The 23,315-nt window shown below is 53.6% G+C and overlaps 1 protein-coding gene across 1 annotated transcript; it reads right to left on the bottom strand.

The window, feature by feature from the left end:
* Positions 1–678: 678 nt before the first annotated feature.
* On the bottom strand, positions 679–16,064 carry DBH (dopamine beta-hydroxylase). The gene is made up of 12 exons (XM_021543793.3): positions 15,762–16,064; positions 12,932–13,078; positions 11,470–11,727; positions 9,935–10,111; positions 8,898–9,000; positions 7,499–7,665; positions 6,459–6,602; positions 6,326–6,364; positions 5,463–5,522; positions 4,624–4,751; positions 3,458–3,617; positions 679–814 (listed from the first exon to the last, which is right to left on the bottom strand). The coding sequence occupies exons 1-12, from the start codon at positions 16,038–16,040 to the stop codon at positions 686–688; spliced, it is 1,791 nt and encodes a 596-aa protein (XP_021399468.2). The 5' UTR covers positions 16,041–16,064; the 3' UTR covers positions 679–685.
* Between the last annotated feature and the right edge of the window lie 7,251 nt (positions 16,065–23,315).

Below are 23,315 nucleotides of genomic sequence, written 5' to 3'. Positions count from 1 at the left end.
CTCTCTGCTCCTCCTGAATGTTCTCCATTCAGAGCTCAACAGCAAAAAAGCAATTTATTTTACATTTAGATATTTAATGGAGCGATTTTTCCTGACAAACGATTTGTCATTCCCCCTCCTCCCCTCCCCTTTTCCAAACCCCATCCCGGAGGTATCGTTTGTTCCCAGCCATTGGCGTCTGGTGGCATCGAGAGTGTGGAGGAGTGGGGGAAGGAGTAGGGAGGGAAGTGCTGGGTGGTTGTTGTGGCACCCCTCCTTCCATCCATCCATCCATCCCTCCATCCCTGCCACAGCTGCCAGCATGGGGGAGCACCTGCAGAGCCATCCTGAGCTAGGCGGGACCGTGGGACGCCGGCAAGGCTTTTGTGCTGCTCCCACACATCCCTTTGCTCCGTGCCTCAGTTTCCCTGCGGGCAAACAAGCTCCTTCCCTCCTCCCTGGGACGGCACAATAGCAAACCTCGCCGTTATTATCGCGGGGGTGGCAAGCAGCATTACTCAGAGCCAGCATTGCTAATAACGCACTAAATATAGCTCTTCCCATCCCCGGGGCGCTCGGTGAACTCTGCCTGCTGAGCTCTCACCCTCTCCGGAGGGCTTGGTCAGGTTGGCATGGCTGTGTGGGCAGGGATGTTCCCCACGGGTGGATGATGCTCCTGCCTGGGGGTGCTCTCCTGGTGCTGGGCTCAGTGGCTGCGGAGCTGGCCCAGGGCCACGGGGGCAGCAGGCTGCGGCTCCGCGGCGGGCGGGCAGCGCGGGCCGGGCTCCCGCAGCCTCTCGGTGATGCTGGGCAGAGGCTGCTTCTCCCACTCGCCCTGCAAGAGAGGTCAAGGTCAGCACAAGATGCTCCTAGCTCTCTCAGCCCTTAAACTATTAGGCTAGCCCAGATACATGAGGCCTTGAGGGGAGGAACATCAGGAGATGGGCAAAGATTCAAAAGAGGTTCTATCCCCGGTGTGGTTGTCCAGCTTCTTTATTCCATGAGATGAGGGGGAAAGAGAGTGAGAACAGGAAGGGTCATGGCCTTATCTAAGCTCTGGACAGGGAGGGCTTCTCTGGCTCTCCGCCATCAGAGCAGGAAGGAAGGACAACTCTTATCCCTGGAAATGGGGAAAAGCATATCCCAAGCACACTGGAACACACACCGTGAGAGCACGGTGAGTGGAAATGCTTTGCCCTTCCCAAGAAGGTGTTGGAGGCTCGGTGTTTCTGTCTGCTTGGAGAAATATCACGAGTGTCAACGTCTGATGTGGTTTTTAGCCCAAAGCAGGGTGTTTTCTCATGAGATGTCACTAATTATTCCTACTGCAGAAGCACCTACACATCCCCTGAGCGGTGCAGACGTCTGAGGTGTTCCACAAATCCATCCCAGCTGGGGAGTTTCCACTCCAAAAATGTTACCTGCCAAGTTGGGTGGAGACAGCTCAACCCAGGGAGTCCCACAGGCCCACCATGCTCTGGAAAACGCTCCCTTAGCAGGTTCTGGCAGGAATTTCCAGCAGGGATGTGCCCGTGGAGCAGGAGGGATGCAGCAACCTGGCTGAGGTGCCATGGAAGGGCTGTCACAGCCATCAGGCCTCACGGTGACCACGACAAATGTACATCCATGGTGACACCTTGTCTTGGGAATGCTCCCTGCAAAGAGCAACCTGCCAGGGGCAGGCAGTGCCTGGGGCTGAGCCTGCTGAGCAGGATCTAACTGAGATGTGATGTTGGCCTGGCCTGGAGAGGTGGGCAGGGCTGGGAGGGCACGGGGGGCTCAGCTCCAGGGTGGTGATGCCCTGGTTGGGCTGCCAGCTGCGCGTTCGTGCGGAAATGTCAGCGAGAGGCTGAGCCACAGCGTGAGCAGGAGGAGGGAGATCTGGAGAGGAGAGGTAGAGCCGTGAGTCATCAGCGAGATGAAAGTGGAATTTATGTTTTCAGATGGAATTTTTCCTGGTATGTCAAGCAAAATGGGCCAGAGCTGGCACCAGCACCGGGAAAACCCTGGGGAAAGATGGAGTGGGATGGAGGGAGCTTTCCAAAGCTCATGGGGAGTGACCAGAGAGGGGACAGCTCTGCAGGGGAGCACCAGCTGGAGGAACAACTCCTTTCCTGTGCCCTTATGGCTTAGGGGAGCAGTTAAGCATCCTTAGGGTGCTCCTGCTCCAGGGCTGGACTCCATCCCTGAGCCCATCTGCTGCGGCGTCTGCCCTGCTGATACATCCCAAACCCTGAGCCTGCTTTTTGGAGAGATCAAAGGCATGTGGAGTGTCTTGATAGTTGTTGTTTCCAGTGCTTTCAAGTTGAAATCTGAGCAGAGTTTACTGTGAGCCCTTGTGGGTGCAGGGAAACTTGGGGACAGCACGGTCCCCGCTGCTGCTCACAAGTGTTACCTTGAGATTTGGCTCAGTAATTAACAGCACTCAGTTCCTTCCAGAAATCATCAGATTTGGGATCACTGAACTGCAAAAACATGAGCTTAATTAGAAGCTGGTGCTTTTCTCTTGGCAGAAACAGCATGGAATAAATGAGATGTCTCCAAGTGGGGCTCGCTCTGAAACACCAGCAGAGCAGAGGCTCCTTCACCCTCACTGTGATGCTCATGACCCACTTTGTGCCAACACTGGCTCTGCTCTGATTGAGGCCCTTCCTGACAGCCCCCAAACCTCTCTGAAGTCGAGGGAGTTGTCTGAATCATAAATTAAGAGGTTTCATTCATAATTCTGCTGCTGCACAAAACTTCTGCCCCACTTCTGTCCCTGCAACAAAGCTCTGCATGGCGGAGAGATGCCTGGTGTCCAATTCCAGGAAACTGGAAAGGTTTCTGCCCACTTCAGAGTGAAACTTTGCTAAAGGGAATATAGAGTGGCAGAAAGCTGATGGTCATCCCTGCAATCACCTCAGCACACTCCTGTGCTGCAGTGGATAGCACTGGATCCAGGCACAAGATGTCATCCAAATTTATTACACTGAAAAATGGCGTTGGAAGCTGATGCCAGCAGTGCTTTTAAATCACCACCATCATCGTCATGTTCCTCATCTCTTGGCCTGGTTTCATTTAAAAACCCTCCCAGTCCTTTATCCTTCACGTTTTGCTGGATCACCACATTTGGAAGCTGCACAGATGCTGTGTGTAATGAGCTCGCTCTGCTGGGACCTGGGGTGATTTGCCAAAATCCTAAAAACCACCTCACGTTTCTCCTTGGATCTGGCCCTACTTTAACAGTCAGCAAAAGCAGCCTCCAAATCACTTTATGCAAATGCATCTCCTAATTGGATCTGGCTGGGAGCATCCACGGTGGCCTCCTGATGTATTGTCTGAGCACAGGGCTGGGCTGGGCTCCTGCTGATGCCAGGGATTTCCAGGCAGCTCCAGCCCCCTGAGCTGCTGGGTTTGGATTTGTCCTGAGCACCACAGACCCAACCTCACATCTGGGAATTCTGCAGGGAAGCTTTGGGAATGAGGCTGTGCTTACCGGGAACCGGACAGCGGAGGATTTGTTGCAGTGCATGGAGATGGGAGCAAAACCGTAGAGGGATTTCAGCACATCCCTGTTGAACGTGTTCCAGGGGATGGAGTAAAACTGCTGTGGGACAGACACCTGTGGGCACATGCAGATCTCCTCGTCGTTAAACCTGGGCAGGAGAAAGGCCAGGCTGAAGCACAGCAGTGCTGTGCCCTTCCAGAGCTGGACGTGACCAACTCCTCCCTGCCTGAACCTGGAATGGCTCTGAGGGCAGCGCTGGGCACAGGGACAGCCTGGAGCTGCCAGAACCTGCAGGGCAGAATTTGGGACCAGCCTGTGGGTAGGACACCCTGTGCAAGGTCAGGATCTCCCCTCTCCTCATGGGTGGATGGGCTGCAGCCTCCTCCCCTGGCGTGCATCCTTGGAGTCTGCCTCGGGTTGTAAGGAATATTTTGCATTTATGCACTCAGCCACACACTGACTCTTGCTGAGAAGTCCCTCCCTTCCTTCCTTCCTTGTGTGACCAGCAGGAGTAGGGAGGTTTTTCTTCCCTGTTCTCGGTGCTGGTGAGACCACATCCTGAGTGCTGTGTCCAGTTCTGCCCCCTCAGTTTGGGAAGGACATTGAGATGCTTGAACATGTCCAGAGGAGGGCAACAAGGCTGGTGAGGGGCTTGGAACACAAGCCCTGTGATAAACATTTGAAGGAATTTGGGGTTGTTTAGCCTGGAGAAGAGGAGGCTCAGAGGAGGCCTTATTGCTCTCTACAGCTCCTGAAGGGAGGTTGCAGACAGGTGGGGTCAGGCTCTCCCACCGGGCAGCACTGACAGAACAAGAGGACACAGCCTCAGCTACGTCAGGAAAGGTACAGGTTGGATATTGGGAAAAAAATTTTCACTGAAAGAAAAATAAAATACTGGAATTGTCTTCCCAGGGAGGTGGTAGAATCACCATCTCTAGATATGTTAAAAAAAAGACTGGACATGGCACTTGGTGCTATAGCCTGGTTGTGGTGTCAGGGCATGGGTTGGACTTGATGATCTTAGAGGTCTCTTCCAACCTCATTATCCTGTGATTCTGTGATTCCTGGTGGTTGTCACTACACAGTCATCCTCAAAGCCCTGGGTTTGGCTGCTGTACCTGGGTCCCTGTGCCCCCAGCCCCGCTGTGCTTTACCTGTTGACGAGGTTGAAGTAGCGGTGCAGGTAGCCCGGATCCACAGCGCTTTTGCACAGCTCCAGCTGGGTCTGGGGGTAGTAGTGCACGTAGTTCACACACATCTCTTCCAGGATGCCAAACCCTCCCTGTGGCACAGGCAGGAGGGTGATGGAAGCAGGGTCTGGCTGTGCCCTGCTGGGGCTGCACAGGGGCAGGGCGGGCAGGGGGGCACAGAGCTCACACCTCTGGGTGCACACTCACATGGATCTATAGCTAAAATCCCTGTCAAAATCTGTATCTGAATCTCTAGATAGATAAAGATAGAGATAGAGATAGATGGAGATTAAAGATAGAGATAGAGATAGAGATAGATGGAGATAGGTATTCACACCCCTTCAGGTGCATGGCATGGGCAGCTCTCTGCTTGTCTGCCCTCTGTGCAAGGACAGACTTCCAGACCGTGTAGTTTACATTAAAATGCAGATTTCCTATAATCCCTCTGCTATATTTAGCCTTGTCCCTGTTGATGGTACCTCTGACAGGCTCTTTTATATTTTTTTCCCACTGCCTATGTAAGGAAATAACATGCACTGTCAAAAAAATGCCACTTCTCTTTAATTACAATTAATCCCTGGTGGAACAGTTTGTGATGGGAATTAGAGTGACACATGCTACTTCAAAATTAGCACCTTCACATCCCCGCTGCAGGCAGCAGAGCCTTGTGAGTTCCCTTCTCCCCACCCTGCCTTTGCTTCTGGCTGTGATTCAGCCTGGCTCCATGCAGGTGCCCACTCTGGGGGTGCCCCCAGCCCACCCTGGGTTGCCCCCAAAGGCAGGGGAGCTGCCCCTGCACTCACCACGGTGGCTCTGCTCCGATCCTCGGTGTTGTATGTGCAGGTGGTGATGAGTTCATCGCCCTGGGGGCATCAAACAGGAAAATTTAGGGACCGGGGAGTGTTCCACATAGAAATCTCTGCTGCTCTCTATACCAGGAGCCTGCAACCCCTCAGGAATCCTTGCTAAAACTGCATCCCCTGCAGAGATTCCCCAGGGCTGCATCCCAGGGATGGTGTTTCCCATTTGCCTCGCTTTTTTAAGAATTTCCGCAGGGTTGAAAACACCTTAAAATTGCACTTAGGCAAGAGTTAGAAGTGCCAAAACAGGAGCTGAATTGGTGGCACGACAGCCTCCCTGCCACAGTCAGTGCTGAGGAGCACGGGGACAGCCCTGGGCACGGTTCCAGCGGGTGCTGGGTGCTTTGGGCAGCCTCGTGGGGCACAGCAGCCCCAGGAGCTGCCCCCAGCTTTGCAGTCAGTCCCTTCCCCATCTGAACAACCCTGGGGCCGGTTCCATCCTATTTTCTCACCCACTCCCACTCTGATGCCGAATCTCTTCCTCTCCTTGCATCAAGCAAGGCCAGAGGGCAGCACCATGGTGCATCCTCACCCCCTGAGGAGCCTCCCTCTGCCAGACGAAGCCCGGCTAAATTAGGAGCCTCATTTATCTCCTGGCTGCCCACACACCAATTCTGTGCCGTGTGAGAGGGGGCCTGGCTGTCCCCAGAGTATCTGCGTGGAGATGGCATTTATGACCCAGGGATGCTCTCTCCAGCCCCGCTGGGAGTCCCCAGATGGAACGGGGTGGTGGAAGGAAGCAGGGGACTCGGGGCCACAGGATCAGGATGTGCTGTTTGGAACATTTTTTTGGGGGGGCAACTCACCGGAAAAACTGCGACCACCTCCTTCAGCATGCGGATCTCCTGGGAGGGGAGGGAAGGGGACACGTCAGAGCAGTGCCACAGTGGCACTGTGCCCAGGGGTGACAGCCAGCTGTGCCCCCTGCAGCCCCTGTACCTGGAAGTGAGGGCTGTAGTGGCCATCAGCGTTCACAACCTGCCTCTCCCTCCCGTCCCGGGACAGCACCGTCACCACTTTCCTCCCTGCCAGGTGTGTGTGGAGCTGGGAGGCGAAGATGCGGATGCCAGCAGCGGGCAGAGCCTGGGGGAGAAAGGAAAGAAGGAAGGAAGGAGAGCTGGAGCCCACATGGGAGCCCTCTCCCCTCCCTCACATCCTGGCTGTGTGCTGGGAACTCGCTGTCCCTGTTCTGGCTCTCACACGGGGTTTTGGGGATCGCTGTACCCCTGGAAAAGCATCTCAGGAGCTGCTGGCAGGGGGACAAACCCTCACAAACCCTCACTGCTGCCAGCCCAACACATCTCAGGAGCTCCTTGCAGGGGGACAAACCCTCAGAAACCCTCACTGCTGCCAGACCAGGACATCTCAGTGAGCTCCTTGCAGAGGGACAAACTCTCACAAACCCTCACTGCTGCCAGCCCAACACATCTCAGGAGCTCCTTGCAGGGGGACAAACCCTCACTGCTGCCAGCCCAAGGCTCCAGGGCAGCAGGAGCAGCTGAGGCAGATCCTGCTTCCTTCCCTGCCCTCGTTAGTGGTGGCACAAATGATTCCTCGTGGGTAGGCCCTACAAAAACACCAAAACTCCCCTGAGACAGCAAGGTGGGCCCTTTGGAACCAGCTTTGAGGGAGCTCTTGGCAAGCTCCCCCAGATCAGGAGCCAATTTTCCCAGCCCTGTGAGGGAAAGCACCACTGGGCCACGGCCAGCTCGGCAGTGAGATTTTTGGGAATGGTACCCCGGGGAGCTGGAGCAGATGGCTCCCCAGGAGAGCTGCTTCCAGGAGGATCCAGCACATCCCAACCAGCTGCTCTCTGTTTATTGTACACAGCAGATTTTTCTTTCCAGCTCTACCTCACGAGTGTGAGTTTAAAACTTCAAATTGGCAGCCTGGAGGTTGGTGCTGCCTGGAGCCGGGGAAAAGCCACGGAAAACCTTTCTCCTCTGAGGTGCAGCCGGGCCGGAGGGGACAGCACTCACCAGCTGGGTGCATTTATCAGTGCAATATCCTGTGAGGACGAAGCTGTCCTCTCCAGGGGGAATGGCCATCACTGGGGTGTAGACCAAGCCCAGCTCCATGATTCCGGCGTCGTAGGGACGAAGGGTGGCCGTGTAGTACAGCCGGATCCCCGAGGAGTCACGGCGACCTGGCGGGCCAGGGGACAGGGACAAGTCACTGCAGGGACAAGGTCAAAAGGTGAAAAACAAGGACAGGTGAAAAACAATGTTGGGCTGGCGTGGGGAGCCTCTCGCTCCCAGCTTCCTTCCTCTGTTTGGAATTGGTTTAAATCCTACAGATTTTCGTGCAAGTCTTCACTGAGTGGCCCCAGCTACACCTGGTTCCCTGGCACTGACCTGAGGCTGAATTGTCCCAGGACAGCAGGGTAAGGGGTGCCTTTGGAGAGCCCAGAGCAGAAGGACAGAGCGTGGGATGCTTTGGAGGACTCCCTCAGGAATGTGGCTCACTGCAACTTCTTCAATCCCAAAATCCCAAAAGGTCACGCAGGCAAAGGGCAAGAGCGGGTCCATAGGCCGGGAGGAGTTCAGGCCAGCTCTGAGCTCCCTGTCTCCAGGCTGGAGCCCACCCAGGGATAAGAATAACGGGGGAGACACTATTGGTTAACACGCAAAAGCAGATGAATGATGGAAGATGTGAACTCTGTATTTATAGCCGTGTTTCTTCTCGAGTTGCCGAATGTGCTATGATTGATCCACAGTACATATGCTCTGGCCTCCTAAAAATATCCTTGGGTAGTCAAGAAGCTGCTTGTTTTTATGTTAATGAAGAAACTGGGTTGTTTGGAATCCTTTTTTTTCCCCAATGTGTCTCCTGACAATGTTATCGAAGCAGGAGAACAGGAATCAACATCCACATCCCCCCTCCCCAGGCAGCCTGGTCTCTCTGGTGACTTGGCACTGCTGTCACTCTTGCTCTGAGCTCAGACCCAGCCCCACTGAATCTATAATCAACAGAAGTAGCTGATAGAGCTGATGAAGCCACTCCCCACCACCTTGTGTGGAAACTGGGGGCACTCCTGAGACAGCCCAGCTGGATCCTGGTGCTGCCCTGGATGGCATCTTTGCAGGAACTCTGTGAGGGCAATTTTCTGCCTGCAGGCTCCTTTCCCAAGCATCCCACCCCACCTCTGGGCATGCACTTCAGTGAGGATGACTTTGCTGAGAGCAGAAAAGCAGCAGCATGGTGGGGATTGAATGGATTCTTCCTGCAGGGACAGATCTGGACCATCAGCTCTCCACAAGGTTGGGAACAGGGCCATGATTGAGGCCAGAGACCTCCCCAGAAGGTGGCAATCCTTCCCTGGAATTCCCCCAGCTCTCCTGTGTGGTCTGGCAGGTAAAGCGACGGGCAGCCCCTCACCTGTGAACACCAGGGGATTGTGGTAATGGATCTCCAGACGCAAATATCTGGAGGAGCCTGGGCCACCAAAGGCAAGGCCGGCTTCTTCAGGGTAATAGAAAGCCTGGAAGCAGAAGGGAGGGTGTTAGGGGAGCAGTGGGGTGGCTTTCCTGGGAACAAGGCTGGGAAGCCTAAGGGAATGTGTGGGTGCAATCCTGACCCACACCATGGGCTGAGGGACATGACTTGTGCCCGTGGTCGTGCTTGGAGAGCTGCCCTTGCTTCCAAAAGCCTCTCTCACTCCACGTGCACAACACTTGAATTGTGTCATAGAATCATAAAATACCCTGAGTTGGAAGGGACCCACAAGGATCATCAAAATCCAGGAGAGGACAGCCCCAGGAATCCCTGAGTTGGAAGGGACCCACAAGGATCATCAAAATCCAGGAGAGGACAGCCCCAGGAATCCCTGAGCTGGAAGGGACCCACAAAAGGATCATCAAAATCCAGGACAGGAGAGCCCCAGGAATCCCTGAGGTGGAAAGGACCAACAAAAGGATCATCAAAATCCAGCTCCCAGCCCTGCACAGGACAGCCCCAGGAATTCCTGAGTTGGAAAGGATCATCAAAATCCAACTCTTGGCTCTGCACAGGACAGCCCCAGGAATTCCTGAGTTGGAAAGGACCCACAAAAGGATCATCAAAATCCAGGACAGGACAGCCCCAGGAATCCTTGAGCTGGAAGGCACCAATTAAAGGTTCATCAAAATCCAGCTCTTGGCCCTGCACAGGACAGCCCCAGGAATCCCACAAGTGCCTGAGAGTGTTGTCCAAAACCTCTTGACCTCCCTCAGTCTTGGGGCCGTGACCATTCCCTGGGGAGCTGTTCCAGCATCCCACCCCACTGATTTATGGCACCAAAGAGGAGGAGAGCTGGGGGGAAGTAGGAAATGCCAGGAACCCCAGCAGAGAACAGGGTGAGGGCAGCCCCAGGGTGGCACGGGGAAGGTTTGGGAGGCCGTTGTCACCCAGGGGGGCGTGTCCCCTGTCACACCCACCTGTGCCCCCATGGCCCAGGCTGCCAGCACGTGCCTGCAGTAGTTGAGTCTCTCTGGCTTCATCTTGGAGTCGCAGGGCCCGTTGTAGAGGGGGAAGCTGTCAAAGTGGGCTGCACACTGGAAAACCTCCATGTGGTGCACAAGAGCCTCGTTGCCCGCCGTGACCACTGGCTCGTACTGCAAGGCAGGACCAAGGAGGAGAGGACACACTGAGAGCCCATCCTTTGGCTCTGCAGGCTCCCTGAGGAGCCAGGGCAGGAACGTCTGTGAGCTGGTCCCAGTTTCTGCCACAGGATGGGGAGGGAAGGTTGCTCAGGGCATGAGGCACCAAGGGCCAAGAGCTTTCACCCCACATTTTGCTGATGGCAGAGTACTTCGCAGGGGAAACAATATGTTAGTAGTGCCCCAGGAGCATTTAGGTCAGTTGTGGAAATATTAAATTTCTTGGCTGGCTTGGGAACCAACCCAGAGCCCACCTGAACCCACAGAGAACCAGCTCATCCTTTCCCCAGCAAGAGACAGGGATCAGCAGAAGATCTTGGTCTGTTTTATAACTGAATCCCTTACCGGGGTAAAGGTGGCCCTGGGGATGTTGTATTTTCCTACAGAGAGTCCTGGCTGTGTTGTTGTTGCAGCTCTGCCTGCAGCCCTTGGGTTTTGTTTCTGTCCAGCAGCTGCTTGGGGCACGGGGAGGGGGATTTGGGGTAGAGAGAGTGACTCAAGCCTGAGGAACATCTCTGGCTAAAAATGCCAGCTGTAGAACTGATCTGCAGCAGCGGGAAGGTATCAGGAGTTACACACTTCTTACTTACACACAGATGATTCACTTCACACCATCTGTCAGGGAGAAAATCCTCCTTCTGAGCCTTCCTTTGCAGCGCCGTCTGTCCCCTCGAAATCACCCAGCGCTTGCTGCAGCTCGAGTGTCTGAAGGTTTTCCTCGTCCCCGTGGTGTGGTTTTGACTCTGGACGTGCCAGGTCACCTCCTGAGTCACCCCCACACCTGCTGGGTGCTCTCCCATCCCCTCCTCGGGGCTGCCAGCAGGTTTCTGCCTCTCCTTTGCAGGAGATGGCCCAAGCAACACGTCTGGCAATGCCCACAAGCTCCATTTACGTCTGTAACTCTCTTTTTTCAGACTATGCCTCATCTTTTAGATGCCAGTTCCCATCCTGGCTGGCTCTGCCCTGCTCCCATCAGTGCTTTCCTTTGTTTCCTGTGGTTTTATGCTCCTCATGGCTCTCTGTGAGCCAAAATCCTGCTGTGGGTCTGTTCCTTCTGCAGGGAGTCAGCTCTGAGCCTGCCCTGGAACCTGCTGGATGTGCCAGGTGGGAACACATTACCTGGTTCCCCTCCTGCTGAGACACTCTAGGAGACAAGAGGATGCTACTGACTGGTGGGGTGGACCTGGATGGAGTTTTGGGACCACATTTGGACGCCAGGGTCGGAAAGGCTCCCTGTGACGTGGAATTTTCAGGATGTGAACACAATTACTGACCTACCCTGGGGAAAGCAGCCCTCTTCTCCTGCCCCTTACCATGATAATGTGGTGTTTGGGGAAGCCCTCCGGGAGTTCTGTCATGTAACACCAGTAGGTCGTCTCCTGGCTGGGAATGACAACATCTGGGGCTGTTATCTCCATGGTCTTCATGTCTCTGGGCAGCTGAGGGATGCTGATGTTGGGTTTCAGCAGCTGCACCCTCTGCAGCCCCCCGTGGAGGGCAGAGATGTTGATGGCCTGCAGGGAACGCACCGGTTTCTCCAGGATGCCGTAGATCAGGTGCACGGTGCCATCCTGAAGCCAGAGCAGAATAGATCTGTGGGTTTTTCATGCACAGCAGGAGCTGCACAGGCCATTAGCACCAGCACTGGTGGTGTGAACCCAGAAATGGGTCTTGTGATCCCACCCTGACTGCACCAGCAGCTCTGTCTGCTGTGCTGTCCCAGGAAAGCTCTACATCCCAGGGTATTTCTCTGGCTGATGTGGTCACTGGGGGTTCCCTAGCAGGTTCCCCATCAATTCCAAAAGGGTGACACTTCCTCTTTGCTCCTTCCAAGCCCCTCATGAGCTCCAGGCTGGGACAAACCCATCAGTGCAGGGCTCATCCTCCCCTGCAGCCCAGGGGGGTAACAGCAGGAACAAAACTTCTCCCTGAAGTCCTCCCTTTTCTTCCAGCTTCTTTTCAGGGGGAAGGTACCACAAGAAGCTCTGCTGAAAGCCTACTGCAAACAAGAATGCTGGGAGCTCTGGACAGGAGATAAGGGAAGGAGGAAAAAGAGAACAAGCTTTTCCTGAAGGATCAGAGAATAAAGACCAGCAAGTGTTTTCGTGGCTCACACACACAGATTGTTCCCTCCAGGGCTCTCAGTGTTTTGGCAGACGACAGACACTTCTCACCACAAGAGAAGCTTTTGAGCACCAGCAGCAAAAGCTCGAGGACACTCTGTGCCCACGTTGGCTCTAAAATATCCTGCCCACAAAGGCTTTCATGTGAGATGAGCCTTGCACTGATTCCAGGGCCTGTAGCTGAGCTCCTGAGCTGTCTGACATCCCCCACTGGGAAGGTTTACCCCAAATCCCAGCTCAGAGAGGAGTGGTGGATGCAGAGCCAGGGAGACGTCACCGAGCCACCCAGGAGCACGGAGCAGCACCTCAATTTGCTTGTCCCAGCTCCTGTCACCACCCTCCTGTTTGCCTCCTGTTGATATACCAACCCCTCTTCGTGACACTCCCAACAGTTGGCTGCAGGCTGTCAAGCAGAGTGATGCAGGAAGGATTTATATAGACCCAATGCATGTTCAACAGGAGCTGATGATGCAAACGAGCTAAAAGCTACACTTTGAGAGAGCTTTTGAAGGGCTTGTGAATAGATGGTGCCAAACATTACTCATGGGCCAGGGCTGACATCTGTAGCTCACTTCCTCTCTGCCTCACACTGCACCAACACCTGATGCTGTGCCCAGCCCTGCAGGATGGGGCTGGGGGGGGCATGCCATACCTCTATCAGGTAGTCCTTGGGGTCACAGGTGCTGAAGGCTCTTCTGAAGAGGAGGTAGAGCCCCTCAGGAGCCCTGCGAGCCCCGAGGAGCTGGTAGTCCTGCTGGGAATCCATGTGGAGCTGCCCCTTGGAGTCGCTCCAGGCATCCTGTGAGAGAGAGAGAGAGGGAGAGAGGGAGCAGCCTGCTCAGCCAGGAGGTACCTCCAGATGTAGCACAGGTCCTCCTTTGTTGGAATCTGTGGTATTGATGATTCTGAAATTGCAAAAAGTCTCTGTCTGTCAGCCCCGCTGCCAAAGCAGAAGCCATAGTTGGTCTGTGCTGGTTTCCAGGTTGTTTATTCTGTTTATCTCTCACATGTTCTGCTGCCCTGCCCAGCTCTGTCCTGCAGGGCAGCGTGTGGGGCTCTGCCCTCAGTGGGATGTGACAAACATTAAATACCAGAAACTCCCTGGGCTGGATTTACAATAACGTGCCAATATCTGTCCCCTACGTTGGACAGTGTGTCCCCAGCCTGAACCAACAGAAAAATGCCAACACCACAGTGAGACATGGAGGGCATGAAGAAGGAGAAAAAGGACAAGGCACACCCAATTTCCTCCATCTTGTCCCCTTTGGACCCCTCATCTAGAATCCTAAAATTTTACTTTTGCACCTGTGCCACACTTAATTATTACTTCTATCAAACACTCAGAGCTGGTAATTGATCCTGTAAGATTGAAAACTCTTTTCCATGGCCAGAGATCACAGACAGTGTTTCTGAGGGCTCTGTACAGGGGGGTTCCTGACCCCTGCCAGGGTCCCAGACCTGCCAGGGCAGCCAGAGGGAAGCCCTGGATTCCTACACTCCTTCTGTGCACCCTCAGCATCCCAGAGCTGCAGGATGCCTGTGCTTCGGTTCATGCCCACCTCCAGCATCCCTGGACAGATCCATGCTGGAATGGCCTCTGCTGCAGAATCCCTGGTGCTCACACAGCCCTGGGAAACACCTGACCCAGCACTAACAGTCTGCAGAGAGACCTTTACAAGCTGAGATGTGAGTGGGGAAAGGTTGGGAAGGGAGGGAGGAAAGCCCCAGGGACATGTGAAGGTGTTGGGTTGGTCTGTGCTGTATTTTGGGTGTGTTTGTCTTGGGGGGATACTGTGGAAGGGGGTGCTGGGCTCTCCAAAATTCTTGGCACAAACCAGCCTCCCTCAATTTAAGATCAGACCCTTGCTGGGCTGTAATGTCAGCCCTAGAAATTGCTGCCCTTGTGCAAAATCCTTAATTTTTTTTGTGGTCAGATTGTTCTGGCAGCCCAGCACGGCATCCCAAAAACTGGTGACAAAAAGGATGGTGACAAAGCCACCCCAAGAAGCAAAGCAGCGGGGTATTCCTGTGCCTCAGGGTTTGAAGGTTTGGAGTATAAAATCCTGCGATAATTTGAATTTGATCAGGGTTGTTTCTCTGATCTTTTGTTTCTCCCATGGGTCTCCTGTTTACTCAGAAAAGACACCCAGGAAGTGGCTGGCTGTACGCACACAAGTGGCACTTATCTTGGGAGGAAAAACCAGAAGAAAAAGGATAAAGCAACTTGGCATCATTTCAGCCAGAGCTATAGAGTCATATTTCCAGAACATATTGTCCTTAGAGGGGGAGAGGGAAATCAGCTCCATGGAGCTCTCATGACATTTGTTTCCGTAGGAATAAGGAGCGCAAGTTAATCTCATAGTACATGGGGGGCTGAACAAATGTGGATCTTTTTAACAGCCGACACACTTATGCAGAGGAAAAGCTGCTGGGAGAGAGAAAAGCAGGGCTGGAGAGATTTATAGAGATCCTTGCAGGATGCTGCTCAGCACCGAGTGAAAGAGAAAACCCGAGCGCTGCCGCGTGTTTCTGTTTGTCTTTGGGTGAGCGCAGGAAGGCAGATTAGAAATGTTCCTTTATGTTTTCTTAACGTGATGCTGTGAAATCCTGGAGCATTTGGCCCACCACAGCCCCTGAAAGGCTGGTAATTAGCAGGAAAACAGCGCAGATAATAAACCCTTCTTTTCATGCTTTCATTACACTGCGGATCACATTGCGGCTGATTGCGAAAGAATGTGTTTTATGGTTAATTTGAAGTAAGCAGAGAGGTAAAATTTAACTTACTGGAAAGCCTCACACGGGCAAAAATGGGAATTGGTTTCTGCAGGCAAGCACAATCACAATCAGCCTGATGTGGTGGGCTGGGGCATAGGGCTGGAGAGCCCAGGGCTGGGAAAAGCACCCAGACAGGAACCCACCAAACAGACAGTGGCAGGAAGGACGGAGTTTGCAGCAGCAACAGCAAACAACACAGCTGGAAATCAGTTTTCCCAAATACATTTGCACCTTTAATTTCTGACAGCACCCCAGGCTGCCCTGTTATCCCGTTGATCCCTCTGGATGCAACTCTCAGCCGGGTTTTTCCTGCTGGCAGGAGCAGCCCCTCTGCCTGGTGACTTCTGCCCTGTCTCAGAGCCATTAATGGGAGCTGTGGTTAATTTTTAATGTGGTGGCAGCAGCCCACGAGTGAAGCAGGATGTTGATGCATCCTCTGTGTGTGTGTGTGTCTTTGCAGCTAAACACAGCAGAGACACCCAACTCCTGGCTCCCTCAGCCTTGCTGATGTGCTGCTGTGGTTATTCTTTTCTTTTTTTTTTTGGGTTAACCCCCAAACGCCAAACCCACCGTGTGGATCTTGGTGGGGTAGAAACCACCAAGACCTTCTGCACCCTGAGTGGTGGGGCAAACCACCAGCACTCGGAGAGCTGCATTCACGGGGAGGGAACCCCAAAAACATCCATGCAATGTGACAGGTGACTCACCCCAAAGTAGGAGTTGTGCCCGTCGCTCCAGAGCACGGCCAGGTCCGCGTTCTCAAACTCGCCCCTGTCCGACATCCCGAAGAGGAGCCCAAACTGCAGCTCCCGGACGAGGAGCTGGAAATGCACGGCTTGCTCGGGGTAGCTGACGTTCCACGAGAGCTCCAGCAGCCCCTGGGGATCCAGGGGCACCTTGTAGGGGAAATCGCTCTGGCGGGGCGCCGAGCCCTGCAGGGCCACCACCAGGATGACCAGGAACGCTGCCACCATGGTGAAGTACATGGATGCCACCTCCCGCAGCTTGAGGCTGGGGCAGGAGCAGGGCTTGCTCCTGGAGCTCTGCATCCTGCCAGGATGGCACCCGGCACCTGGCCGTGCCCATTTATGTGCTGGCCCTCCTGGGCAAGCCGGGTAAGTGACACTCTTTAATTGCATTTACTTGTTGGGAAATTGGGCTGGTGTATTGACCCCCCGTCAGCTCCTGGCCAAACACTTGTCATCTGCTGTCTGCCCTTAATTGGCTCTAATTGCACATGGACATTATCAATAGCAATTGGGTTTGACTGGGCTGATGCGATTGGCTCTTAAATCTTCTTTAGTGGCTGGGAAGGGCTGTTTGCTCTCAGGCTGAGCCCTGGTGGACATGCTCTGCACTGCTGGTGGTGCCTTTGTCCCGGGTGTCCACGTAACCCAGCCTGGGATCACCCCAAAGGTGGCCAGACATGAGAGCAAAGGACCCTGAGCCTTGCCTGAGCTCCCAGGCATTAAGTAATACTGACAGGGTTTGAAATATTTTCCCTGCAAAGCTCAATGCCAGAGAAAATGCCGATTTCCTCAAAAGAAGCAAGAAAAGAGATGTCTCCTCTCCCCTCTCCTCTCGTTTTTGGCCTTTGTGGGATTTAATTCTGGCCATTTCAAACTCAGCAAAGCCCAGCTCCTCTCCCACCCTGCTTTGTACCCATTGAAGCCCCCACCTGCCTAGACCATTGGATATATTCAATATTTATTATTTCTTTGTAGCAGCTGAGACCTTGGTTCCAGTTTAAAGACACCTTTAGTCTCCCCCACCCCCCGTCCCGCTTCCCATTTGTTTAAAATCTGATGGATTCTCTTTCAGTTATTAACTTCCCCACATTAATTGGAATTATAACGAACTGCCTGGAGCTCTTTGATGTGCATACACATGCACAGAGGATGGTTTAGCCTGTTTATTGTTGTTTATTAATGCCACCTCGGGTCCCCTCCGTGCTCAGCTTTCTCTCCTGGTCCTTGCAGCAATGTCCCGGGGGCACACCCGCCTCCCCCAGCCCTGTAAGAGAGGAAATGGATTCAGCTCGGCGTTTCCATGAGTCATCAATGGCAGCATCTCCACCTTAAACCCGAGGAGCTTTTGCTGTCCTAAGACACCACCATTACTCAGGGATGCGTCAATTGATCTCTCTCCTTGCCGGTGACCTGCTGCTCGCAGGGTTTGCTCTCTCGTTCAGCCCCAGTGTCAGCGCTCAGGAGCACACAGAATCACAGAATATCATTATCTGCAGGTGATTTTATTGAGAGCTCTGGGAATCAGGGGTCCAGACCCAAATCTGACTCCGACACGGCTTTCGAGCTGAACGTATTTTATATTCTATCATTATATAACTCACATATTAATTATTAAATTTATATTGTTATATTGTGTACATTGACATGAGTTTCTCATGATCTTTCTTAGGCCCCTGACCACAGTTTCTCATTATTATTCTTACGATTAAACAGTAATTATATTTAATGCCTAAACAATCATCACATCTAACAATATCAGTTATCATGTACTAGCTACACAGGTGCAGTTCTAGCAAGGTACAAGGTCTTCATGTACCCCGGGTATTTTTTTTTCTTTTCAGGACCTACTAAGCTTAATTTTCCTTTTAAGCCTAAATGCCCATGATTTTAAAACCCTTTTACTATCACCACCAGGCAAAAGGCCAAGGCACAGGGAGGGATGGAAAGCTGATTTCTGCCAGAGGAGCTCCCTCAGCCCCATCCCTCCCCCAGAGACTCCAGTGCACAGCCCAGTCCCACACCAGCCCTCCCACTGCTGCTTAAAAGCCCCAAAAGCACGTCTGGATAGCAGGAGGTGGCTGGAGCTGCCTGGGAATGCTCCCAGCATGGCATCTCCGGGGTTCTGTTCATGGAGCTGCTCCTGGATCTGCACCTCACCCCATCCACAGCTCTCTTCACCTTCCTGAAGGAGGATGCAGCATTTTCCCCTTTCCCTGAGGCTCCTGGGCTCATTCCTGGCCACACTGAAGGCATCAGATGATGTCCCTCATCCCCCAGCCCTGCTGCTCCAGCATGACACGAGTCTGGCAGCCTTACAAAAGCCCCATGGAACAGATCTGTGTCCTTCCTTATCCCTGATCTCCTCCAAGCAAATTCACCCACATGTCCTCCTCTCTTGGCTTCGTTTCCTCATTGTAAAGAGAAGAGGCTGAGCTGCCAAGCACGGCAGGAAGGCAAAGTGATCCTCACCGGGGGCAGGAGGGGTCCTCAGCTAACAACTTCTGCCTCCCTCTATCAGAGACGAAAGCCCAGGTTGCTGGCGTGTGCAAGTGGAGCTCCTGAGCTCTCCTGTACAGGAGGAATTTGCAGTGGAACAGCAGAACACGGGCAGGTCAGCTTGAAAACAGCTGAACTTTGCAGATAAGCGCTGGGAATTTATTTGAAGAGAGAGAGAAAAAAAATTATGTACATGTCTCTCTCTCCTCCCCTTCAGTTTCTCCGGAGTCGTGGCTCATAAATCCAGGCAATGAGTGAGGATCCAGCTTTCCACTCATTGCCGGGGTGTTTATTTTAAGACTCCAAGGAGATGTAGAAAGGTTTTCGCAGTTTCCTGACTTGGAAACTTGGACCATTCAGGAGCAGCATCCCACGAGAGGGCTGTGGGGTGGCAGCCCTGGGTTTTGCCCTTTCCTCCAGGGCAAAGCAGCTGCTTCGTGCCCCTGTGGGAGCTCCTGAGGAACGGAATGCCGGCAGGACTGGAGATGGGACTTTCCGTGCCCCTCTGCAGGCAGAAAAGCAGAAAAGATGCCCAGGAACACCTGGAGCGGGCTGAGACCCCCAGGGCAGGGCTGGTTTGGGCTGGATGCTGAACGCCCCGACAGCACCGGCTGTTGCTGAGCTCAGCCAAACCCTCCTGGTGACAAAATGCCGTGGTTTTCCATCTCCACACAAAGCTGGTGGCTTCCTGAGCCCTGGGAGCCGGGCAGGGAGCGGGGAGCAGCGGGGGCTGCCCGCCTGGAACAAAGGCTGCCCTACAGGTGCGGAGTTTAAACGCAATTGATGCTCCGAATTAGGGGCTGAAGCAAGCAGCAGCCCTCTGAGCTATAATCCATTGCCTGCTAACAGAAATGGAAATTCAATTTGGGCAAGGGCAGGGAGGGGAGGGGAGGGGGGAAGATTTCTGTCTGCTCCCGTGCCCCGGGGGCTCTGCTATCCACAGGATATCCAGCCCCAGGATCGAATTTGCCCGGGTGCTGATGAGGTTTGGCAGTGTCTGACTCGGGCTGGAGCCGTGTGTGAGCAGGGGAGAGCTGGGCTGGCACACAGAGGGATGCTCACCTTTTGGTGACCCTGCAGGGGTCAACGTGGGCCATTCCCCATGGCAAATGCATCCCTCAGCCAGCAGATCAGGGCCCTGGAGCAGCCCCACGACTCACAGGATCTGTTCCACCACGCCCCAAGGTGGGGAGGATTGTTTATCATCCTTCCCAAAGGATCCCTTTGCCCAGCCCTGTTCCCCTAATGAATTAGAAGGGATCTGCAGGCTGCTCATTGACATTTTTTATGCACCAGGAGGGCACTGGGGCTGCCAATCTGAGTTTCAATTGCCCAGCATGGGTACAGGTGAGTGTCTGCCCTCTCTAAAGTAGCTTTAGTGTCCCTGTGTCACCCGGGCCACAGTGAGCTGTGAGGTTTTGCAGGGAACTTCCACGTGTGACAGCAGCCTGGGCTGTTTTAACTCACAGATGTGCCACGTGCCAGCCTGGACAGGACCCTTGGAGGTGACTGATCCAGCAGGGATGGGTGGGAATGGCCCTGGACACTTGGAGGTGACTGATCCAGCAGGGATGGGTGGGAATGGCCTTTCCTTCCTCCTTGCCCTGAGTTTGTGCCTTACAGCCCAAATGCTGTAGCATCCCCCAGTCCAAGCCTCTGCTTGTTCCAGTTTCTTGCTTTCTCCCAGCCTGTTTTGCCTTCCTCAGGAACAGATTTTCTTTGTTTTGTGCTGTGGAAGAAAACTTTTGCCTCACTCCCCATGAGGATCACATCCAAAGGGGAACCAGCCCCAGACCTCCCCACAGAGCCACTCACCCCAAATTAGGGACAAAGCTGGACCTGAGAAGTTCTTTACAGCTCAGTTTCTGAAGGTGAGGACAGCACTGCCCTGACTGAGAAGCTCCATCCCTTCTGCCTCTCCTCCTGCTCCAGCCGTGCACCCACAGATCTGCAGGGCCAAAGGTGGGTGTCTGGCTAAGCCACGGTGAGCTGGTGGTGGGACAGCAGGAGGAAGGCCAGAATTACCCAGAGGAAAGCCCTATGTGCTCTTTGGGAGGTGGTCCTGCCCTGCCAGGTGCTCCAGGCTGGGTGAGCAGAGCATCCCAGAGAAATTCCCTCCCCAGTGCTGCCGCAGCTGAGGCACCTAATGAGATCTCCTCGCCTGTGCATGCTATATTAGGGTTTCCATGGATATGGTGTCACAAACACTGGGCTGTGGCTTTGTTATATAAACAGGAGAGATTGCCACAAATACCCAAAATATCCAAAAAGGACAGGAAGAGACAAAAGTGTTCTCTGGGTGTGTTTATAAAGCGTTGTGTGATCCAGGGGATAGTGCCAGTGGGAGGTGGGAGAGGTTTGGGTGAGTTTTGGGAAGTAGAGTTTAGCTGAGGGGTGGTCTCTGACTTGGGAGCTCTGGAGAGTCACCTTGATCTTCAGTGGGATGTTTTTAAATGAACAAAAAGGTGCTGCTGGCTGGGCTGGTCCTGCTCTGCTCGTGCCTGAGGGCTCCTGCAGCTCCTGGTGTGAGTGGCATCCTTCTCCATGAGCAAGTCCATCCTCACTGAGCCTCACAAATCCTGGGCATCCCCTGCTCCTGCCATATACAAGGAAATCCTGCTTCCTGCTGGGACCAGGGCTGGTGATGGTGGTGGGGACACAGAGGCACCAACTCTCCCAGGACTGCCCACTCCTGACCCTGCTCTGAAGGACCAGCTCATTTTTTAGCATTTCAGGTGCAAAAAGTCCCTTTTGTACAGTCGAAAGGATCGTGTAATGTGAGGAAAAAGCTGCTCTAGAATGGAGGTGGGATGTAAGGGACACAGAGACATCAGGGTGGCTAAAATTGTATTGCACTCCCACTCCCCTGCCAATAACAACACCAGAAATAAAGTGGCTTTGCAATAACCATCTCCACGCTTTGGAAGACAGATTCACGTGTCCCCGCAAAAGATGCTCCAGGCAGGATCAACTCTGCTCCAGCCGCGCTCTGCAGGAGAGGCATGGGAAGCTCGGCCCAGTCCTCCCAGTGGTGAGGACTCTGCCCCCAGCAGGCACAACCCCAAGCTCCCAGTATCCACCAGTGCCTCCTTTTTCCCACCATCCATGTTCACCTGTGGTGACATTCCCAGCCCGTGGCTGTGTCAGCTCGTTCCTGGCCTTCCAGATGCCTTCCACCATGGAATGAGAATCCATCATCCATCCATCCATCCATCCATCATCCATCCATCCATCCATCCATCATCCATCCATCCATCCATCCATCCATCCATCCATCCATCCATCATCCATCCATCCATCCATCCATCATCCATCCATCCATCCATCCATCCATCCATCCATCATCCATCCATCCATCCATCCATCCATCCATCCATCCATCCAGTTGTTTTCTCTCCTCTCTCTCCCCCTGTGAATCCAAGCCAACACCTTTCCAAGCTTCATCACCTGACCTGTGGTGGAGAATCCCAAATTCCACAAGGAAAGATCTGTTAGATCATTTAAAAACCACACCAAATCCCGTTTTTCCCTCTTCAGACACACAAAACCCTGCACTGCACTCCTCCATTTCCAGCCCTCCCTGATTCCACAAGACCAGTTGTATTTTCCCTGAGGAGTTCTCTCCCACCTCTGCAATGGCAGGGGAGAATTCTTCCCCACTTTGGTTGGAAACAACAGCAAAAGGAGCTGGAATGTTCTGTGGGCACAGCTCCAGGGCTGCCTGCCATGTGATTTTCCAGGGGCTGGGTTGGTGCTGAGCCCTCCTTCACGGGGCTCTGCTCTTCAGTGCCAACCTTTCTTCTTGCTCTTCCTCTGGCCCTCATTTTCTGGCACCGAGCTGCTTCCTGAGGATCCCACAGCAGGCTGGAGCAGCATGGAGAGGAGCACATCCAGGAGAGGACACGGGGCCAAGAGAGCCTGAGGAATTTAGAGATGCAGCTTCATCAGCTTAGAAAAGGGCTGGAGTGTTGGATGGCAAAGGCTGCAGGCCCTGCTGCTTGAGGTTTGTGGTGGACAGCTTAGCAGAAGGACTAAGAAAAAGTAGAAATTGTGGATAAATGAGATTTCCTTTGGAAAACTTGACGTGGCTTCTGTACAGGAAGGGCTTGCCCTACAAACCTCTTGACAAGCTTAAGAAGCTTGAAGGGGAAGGTGTTCCCAGGAATCCTTGGATTTCCAAGGCTGGGACAAAAGGCTCTGCTGTTTTCCCAACCTTGCCCAGATACTCATGGAAGGATTAATTAAGGTTAGTCAGATTCATCTTTTGGCACCCTGAGGTTGTCACCTTCATGGGCAGACACCTCTCAGAGTGACACGTGGCAGATGCACCTTCAGCATGGCACTGGAGGCAAGGGGGACACCAAGCAACATCCCAGTTTGGGGCAGTTGTTGGGGCTGTTTTAAAAGCCAGGTGGTTCTGACATTGTGGGGGGCTAAAGCAGGGGCAGAGAAGTGGCTGTGGCAGAGCACAAAGCTGGGAATCGCTGCTGCTCTCAGCAATATAAAATTCTGCAATTAAACCCAGTGAAGGTGACTGAAGTGCTGCAGAGACAGGAGGAGAAGGAGGCACTGGGGACTTTTCAAGCTGCTGCCATGAATATTTGGGATCAGCTCAGAGAAAGTGCAGGAAAAGGAGCCTCCATAATGGTGGGGAAGAGGCAGAGAAAAGTGCCTGGTTCCCTCCATGAGGAGCAGAGGGTGGCTGGCACTGTGAGCTGAGCCTCAGAGCGTCCAGCTGCAGCCTCCTCCTGCAAAGCTGCACACGCGGGGTCCTGTTACTGCCAGGGAGCTTCAGGCAAAAACAAATGCCAGAGAGAAGCTGAGGAAAAGGCTCTGTCCTTAGGAATGGGAAAGGAGGGAATTTGGCAGGTGATGCCAATGTTGTGCTGTCACTGTACCCAAACCCACTCCTGGGGTCTGCCACGTGCAGAGTTGGATCAGAGAGCCCTAATCTGTGTTTTCCTCTTGGAACACAGCCCTGCACGAGCAGTGGGATTCTTTAGAAATATTAAGAGC

The sequence above is a fragment of the Lonchura striata genome, chromosome 22, assembly GCF_046129695.1.
Source record: "Lonchura striata isolate bLonStr1 chromosome 22, bLonStr1.mat, whole genome shotgun sequence".
Taxonomy (NCBI): Eukaryota; Metazoa; Chordata; class Aves; order Passeriformes; family Estrildidae; genus Lonchura; species Lonchura striata.
The sequence above is the reverse complement of the archived record's forward strand: the minus strand, read 5'-3'. Positions and strand labels throughout refer to the sequence as shown.